We start from the raw sequence: 6,923 nt of genomic DNA on the forward strand, positions 1-6,923 counted from the left end.
TGATTATAAAATGTTTTTTGTGTTCACAAAAAATCAATGCTTGTATCTTACTAAGTAAAAAAGGCACAAAGAAAGGGCATCGACAACGATCGTAAAGCATAAAAATCATTTTGGGAAAAAAAGCTTAATATCTTACTGAGTAAAAAAACATAGAAAGGGCGTTTGATAACGATCGCCCAAAACAAGTTGAAATAAAAAGATACATGTCTAAAATGTAGTTATTCAAGTCGTCACATGTGTTCTTTTACTTTATAAAGTATTTAATTGAATAGAAAAATGAACACAGACCAATAGTAAGTCTTAATACATAGTGCGTACAATATCGACATTAATGTCACGCTACCCACTAGAATCACTATCGCAAAATGACATTAATGTCGTATCACCTGCAAAAGGGTTAACTATAACAACGATATCAACTAGTAATGCCATTTTGTCCATATTTTTTAGGGTTTTAGCTTAATCAAGTTTTGCCAATTTTAATCTTGAAACATCCTGGCTGTCAGATCACTTCAAACATTAAAAACAATAGCAAATGATAAAAAATACCGATACATTCTGATGAAAATTTTCAAAATGTTGTGTAAGTTTATCTTTAAAGATGAAACACTAACTAAATCTGCCACAAGTAAAAGGTGGCCTGACTTAAAACTGACAGACACCACAAACTTAAAAGTAAATAAGCATTAAATAGATCAAAATAGAAATTCATCGCTACTTTGTGGTAGCTTTATTCTAATATTTTTACATGTTAATAGCTATTAATCTTTGCTAGTTTATGGTTCTGCCACTCTTGCCTAGCTGGTCGGACTCATCCAGCTTGCGTCAGTTAGCAACAGTTTAGGCTAAAACAAATAAAGTAAAAAGTTGTTAATGTTCATGAACTCAACCGTGACCAGAACTTAAACGGAGTTCATTGAAGGTTATATAAGCTGAAGCATCATAGACAGATATCAAACCGATCGACATCAGAAATCACTCAGCATGGCTTTAGAAGAAATCTTCACTCTTTCTTTACTGGCTGCCACACTGCTTCTTATATTGTACCTTGTCATCAAGTCATTCAAGGTAAGCTTTCAGGTAAAGTTAGCCTAAGCTTACCGTTGTAGTTTCTCATACAATACTTATTCAGATTTAGCTGGCTGAGCTGTGTGTGACAGTAACCCTGCGTGAAGGTCTGTCAGAATAGTGCTTCGTGATCCTCTGCGAGCTTCCGAGTAAATCATTCATTTTTGTATAAAGTTAATCATTTAAATATGTAGATCTTTATAATCCTTCCACTACGCTTGCTTTTCCAAATGCGCTTGTCTGCTGTAAGCAAAAGTGTCAATTTTACCATGAGGATATGACTCATTCCAATGTATCAATCTGTCGGATGTTTATCATTGCATATATATCAATTGTCCATTCTATAGAATCCTTTAAGAAAGATACCAGGACCTCCAGGCCTACCAATTTTTGGAAATGTACTTTCTCTGAACCCAACAAACATTCATAACCAGTTTTATGAGATGGCAAGAAAGTATGGAGCTGTAATGAGAGTGAAGATTTTCGCAAAGTCAATTGTGGTGCTGAATTCAAGAGAAGCGTGCATAGAGGCGCTAATCAAAACAGGTTCGTAATGAGCTGATAAAATATCTGGTTTGGGACAGTTTTTGGTCATTGTAGTTAGTTATTGGAAAATACTTAAAATCAAAGTTGTTTTGTTTGACCTAAGTGTCAAAGTTACCGTGTCAGGCTGAGAATTACCATAGCTAAGCAACTCAATTAGAATAAAATTGCTAAGCGTATGAATAAAGGTTCTAAACCTGTTTTAATGTCACCATTGAGATAAATGGGTGGTGACTGAGTCTGTAGCTTAGTAATGTTTTTTATAGACATAGCTGAGGTTGAGAAAGTGGGACAAAAATATGCTATTATGTAAAATTTTATTGTTTAGATAAAAAGATTACATAAATATTTCTCGCTTCATAGATTTTGCTATATTTGCTTTATATTCCTGAAACTTGATAAATGCAAAGTTTTGTTTAGTAAAATTGCTTGTAAGCGTATCTTAGAATTCATAAATTTGAAACTAAGTTTGTTTCTTCATTGAAATGTAATCATATTACACGTACTTTATTGAAATGTATTCATATTACAATATTTGAATTTTTATTAGCGATCATATTTTGCACTCTGTATTATACCTTTATATGCATCACATGATTTGTTGTTTCAAATGTGTTCTAGGAACAGATTTCCAAGGTCGACCACCTCTAAAAAGGAATAACATCGTGCTTCCTCCAAATGTCGTGTTTTCAGTAAGTTACTACATTAAATCAACTAAACACAAGTTCAACTCTTCTTTAATTATGCATTATTAAATCTATCTGAATCTGCAATACAGCTGTTCTTAAGAGCCATGGTTTACTGATTATAGTGAAGGTAAGTTAAAATCTTGAAAGTGAGAAAAACTTAAAACCATTCAGTTTTGAATTATTGCGTGTTGATAAGTTTTAGACACGGCAGTAATGATAAACATAAAATTCTCATACACTCCCAACCAGCTCATTTTAGCAAAAGCAATTCAAAAATTCTCCTACAAGGTGACCTTAAATATAGCTTTATGCAAATGACTACTTAAAAAACACATGCACATCTAGTTTTGATGTGCATAATGTGATGCCTCTTTAGCTACGGTCATGTTTATTACAAGGATGAGTTTATACATTGATGAAAACATGAATTTTTATGAACCTTTTTTAGAACTTCAGTGATAGACAAGTCTTGTCACGGCGTCTATTCACTAAAGCCTTGAAAGCCTATGGACCAGGAGTTATGCATCTAGAAAACATACTACAAGAAACAATACAAAGTCTAGTTGATGATATTGATCGAAGAAGTGGCTGTGCCATAGACTCAGCGGAACTGAGCATTGGATATGTTTGCTGTGTCATAGCATCAATGGTGAGTATGTGAATAGTTATGCTAGCTGTAATTATAAAGAAAGCATTTAACAACCATCATTTGGCTGCAAGCACTTGAGTAATGTTTAAAGCTGGTATTTAAGCAGGGAAGTAAATGATAGGTCTATATGTGATTAACTGCTTGCCATATACATCTATATTTTTTAATGCTATGATTTCACAGCAAAGAGAGGGATAAAATTTACATAGAACATCTGGCTGTCAGGACTGTAACCGTTATATTCTCTTTAAATATATAAAGTTTAATGGTTTAATATTTCATCTTGTAAGCAAATTTTTAACTTTATTTAGTATCCAGAACACTTTATGCTAACTGATGTTTTTCAGATGTTCGGAGAGAAATATTCTTATGATGATGAACTCTGTCATCAGATGAATCAAGTCAACAGTCAAGTTATAAAAGCGACAGATCCCTTTTCTAGTGGAGCCGTTCTCGACGCAATGCCATTTTTATATGACTTCAAATTCTTGTTTCGAGATCAGCACAAAAAAGTTGATTCAGCAAAAGAGGCAATTACAAAATTCATAAAAACGAGAATTGAGGAAGCCAAAGTAAGTTTGCTAATCTATGCCATATGCATATACTTACAATATAAACATATTTACAGTTTAGTCAATTTACTGGTTTTCCAACGGCTACTTTGTTTCCTGCTACCTATTGCTCAAACTTCTTTTGTGGTTTACAGAAATCCTTTGATGCTAATCAAATGCGAGGCTGCCTTGATTACCTTATTGAGCAGCAGATGCTTGAAGTCAAGGCTGATGGTCAACCTTCACTTGATGATCTCATGCTAGAGGGATTGATGGTCAACTTTCTAATTGCAGGTAGATATATCATATTAGTTTGTGTATCTGTCCATCGGTACACTTGGTTGGTGTAAATATTGCATTAGTCAAGCGTGAAAGCAAGAAATCCTTGTAGTATGAAACATTATTTAGAGAAGATTTCACTTTGTTAAAATATCACTGAGTGTTGTGAGCCCAAAATTAATCTACTGTAGCAGTGGTACGCTATTTTACTTACTTTAAATGATTTTGCTTTAGGTTTAGAGACGAGCAGACGGAGTCTGGCTCAAATATTCTTGGACCTTCTCCATGATCCGACATTACAGAAAACTTTGCAAGCAGAGATTGACAGTCAATTTGAACCAACTGAAACAATCACACTCAAAGACAAGTAAGCAGATGTCAAACAACTACAACTGTAATTCTAATACAGTTGTATTGCAATATTAATATTGTAATAATAGTATCAACTGAATCTGCATTAAACTTAAGAAAATATTTCATCATTTACCTTATTGCACTCATACCTACATATAAATGTTTGTATCTTATAGTAGCGAAGACAACTTAAAAATATGTAGTAAACTAAAAAATGATTAAGTCAATTGCAAATTATTTGGCATCTCCTTTTGAGTCTACCATACTATGCAATTTACACAGGGTAAAACTGCCACGAATGGAAGCATACATGCTGGAACAGATGCGGTTTCTTACTCAAGTGCCGTTTATGATTCCTCACATGGCTGTTCGAGATGCAGAAGTAGCTGGATACAAGGTTGGCTAACATTGCATGTTAATCTACAAAATTTTAATGACATTTCGATTACTTGAATGTAAGTTTTAATTTTTAGAACTCTTTATATGCTGCCTGGTAGTGTATACAAAAGGGTTACTAAATATATTTTATGACATGTTTATTGCAGATTCCTGCTGGTACAGTGGTGCTTATGAATTCATACCATGTTGCTCATAATCCAGATGTGTTTGATGAGCCATTTGAAGTTAAGCCAGATAGACTCATTGATGAAAGTGGGAAGCTGGTTGATCGAGATCATCCCCTACGAGAAAAGTAAGGAGATCCATTGTTGTAAAAAAATGCTTTAAAAATACAGTATCACTAAAGCAGAGGAAATTAGCAGCTTTGGAAAAGAACTACAACTGATGGCTGATAAAAGATGTTTCATATGTGTCTACGGAATGTGTAGTACCAAAGACATACTCTTTGTTAAGGCAAAGAGTTGCTCTATGAGTTGCGCAGTTCTTTGCTACTATTAAATAAACTGAAAAAAATATGTGTAATCTCTCACTTGTTCAGCAACAAATTATGCGGCTTTCTGTGATTGGAATCTAGCACAACTGATTGAAATGCTTGGTTTTCAAACAAACCAGTGCAAAATAAGACAACAATTTCTAGTAATATAAGCTAAGGTGTTTCCTCATGTTCTGTTTAAAGCAGTTAAACAAATTGTTTGATGTTTCCCATACTGATCTTCACTATGTTTTACTAAGCCGTAGTCAAGAGCTACTATTGCATACTTTCAGCCATAGAGTTGACTTATGAAATTGTTTCCAGTGAGCCTATGTTTACTAGTACATTGGCTTGCAGTGATGTAGTGCTAACCTTTTATTTACCATAACTGTAAAGTTGAGATAAGTGGATGTAGGTAAGCTATACCTGTATCCACTTGGCACAGCTGGGGGCCTGTGAGGCTTACAGCGCCCCCCAGTAGGATCTGGGGTAAAGCCCCGGCTGCCAAAGCCTACAGGGCTTTAAAATCATGTATATGATAAGAGAAATGAGCACATCTGTAGTAATAAATAAGTTGAGAAATTAGTAAAAATCAATGCTTTTGGCCTTTGTCCTTTAGCATGAATGCTGACTGCCATTAGTTTGCTGTAATCTGATCTTAGTCTTTGTTGTAGACAACCAATTAGGATCCCAGTCTTGTCATGTTACATGAACATTACATCACTGTATTGTACTGTATGCTGCTTTTATATTGAATGGCCATTGAATGTCGACTATAATGACATTAGTGTACTTGAATCAAAGAAATAGAGCTATAATATACCTTGAGAACTGTCAAAGTCTAAAGATTTTTAACCCTAACTATAGTTATACTTAAAAAACACACCAATTTTCTAACCATAACGTAGTTAGGGAAAGTTAGGGTAGCACTACATTACTGTTGGCTTGTAAAACCAAATTTAAAATAGGTGCTTCTAGTTAATTTAAAATGTTCATATTTCTTACAGCTTTTTGGGATTTGGAGCTGGAAGAAGACAGTGTCCAGGAGAAAGTTTTGCAAAATCCAGAATATTTCTTTTTCTGGCTAATATACTTCAGAAGTATGATGTGAAAGTGGATGGTGAGCTGCCAGAGCGAGATGTTAGAAAATATCCGATGTCAATTCTGCTGACTCCACCCTCTGTAAAAGTTCAATTTACTAGGCGTCAATAAGATTATAGCAAGTTTAAGTTATTATAACTTAAATAAACATGTTCAATGTTTTCTTTTGTACAATGAGTAAAATTTCCTTTTCTGAAATTTTCCTTTGACTTCACTATTTTTTATGTTCAATGTTCTTATTTCTTAGTCCAAATAACAATTTTGTTATAATGTTTTATAAGCTATTTATTTTAGTTAAATTATGCTCTTTTTAAGTGACTGTGTAACCAATTTGAGTTATACTTTGGTATTGAATATAATAAAATTTTAACTTTCTTGCTCATTTTGCTTATTTTTTTTTTAGGTTGTATAGTCAATTATTCGCAAAAACCATAAGCTCTAGAGGTTTATTTATATTAGCATACTCTGTTATTTGACACACATATTTACTTTACGTGGAACATAGGAAACTCAAATAAGTACTCTTCACTTTCAAATATTTGTCACATCATAGATTAAATAATTGAACTTGTCAGAACCTGCCTTGGCAGCTGGCAGCTGGCAGCCTATCGCATCCTTCAAAATCACATGTTACTGTAAATACAAGCCCAGTTGAAAAATAAAATCTTTGAACCTGTACAAGTTTATTTGGAACTACTTACCTTGTCCAAACTCATTTGTAAAAAACCATTAGTTTTAGACCAACTTGATTTGAGGTGTAAAACTATTTGCAACATAAAAGACAAAAAATATATACTGGTTTTGAATTGGTTCATTTG

General features: G+C 33.6%; 1 protein-coding gene across 2 annotated transcripts in view; it reads left to right on the plus strand.

The window, feature by feature from the left end:
* Positions 1 to 6,350, plus strand: part of LOC137401190 (cytochrome P450 1A1-like) — a 42,921-nt gene extending 36,571 nt beyond the window's left edge. Inside the window, exons 1-9 of one of the 2 annotated variants that reach the window (XM_068087580.1) lie at positions 1,522 to 1,614; positions 2,233 to 2,303; positions 2,749 to 2,949; positions 3,297 to 3,521; positions 3,656 to 3,794; positions 4,014 to 4,146; positions 4,416 to 4,530; positions 4,679 to 4,824; positions 6,012 to 6,350. In XM_068087580.1, coding sequence (XP_067943681.1) covers positions 1,536 to 1,614; positions 2,233 to 2,303; positions 2,749 to 2,949; positions 3,297 to 3,521; positions 3,656 to 3,794; positions 4,014 to 4,146; positions 4,416 to 4,530; positions 4,679 to 4,824; positions 6,012 to 6,216 — 1,314 coding nt within the window. In that variant the 5' untranslated portion in view covers positions 1,522 to 1,535 and the 3' untranslated portion in view covers positions 6,217 to 6,350. Of the gene's footprint in view, positions 1 to 1,521; positions 1,615 to 2,232; positions 2,304 to 2,748; positions 2,950 to 3,296; positions 3,522 to 3,655; positions 3,795 to 4,013; positions 4,147 to 4,415; positions 4,531 to 4,678; positions 4,825 to 6,011 lie in introns of those variants that run through there. The other variant, XM_068087579.1, reaches the window with a different exon arrangement.
* The last annotated feature ends 573 nt before the right edge of the window (positions 6,351 to 6,923 follow it).

The sequence above is a fragment of the Watersipora subatra genome, chromosome 7 (assembly GCF_963576615.1).
Source record: "Watersipora subatra chromosome 7, tzWatSuba1.1, whole genome shotgun sequence".
NCBI lineage: Eukaryota > Metazoa > Bryozoa > Gymnolaemata > Cheilostomatida > Watersiporidae > Watersipora > Watersipora subatra.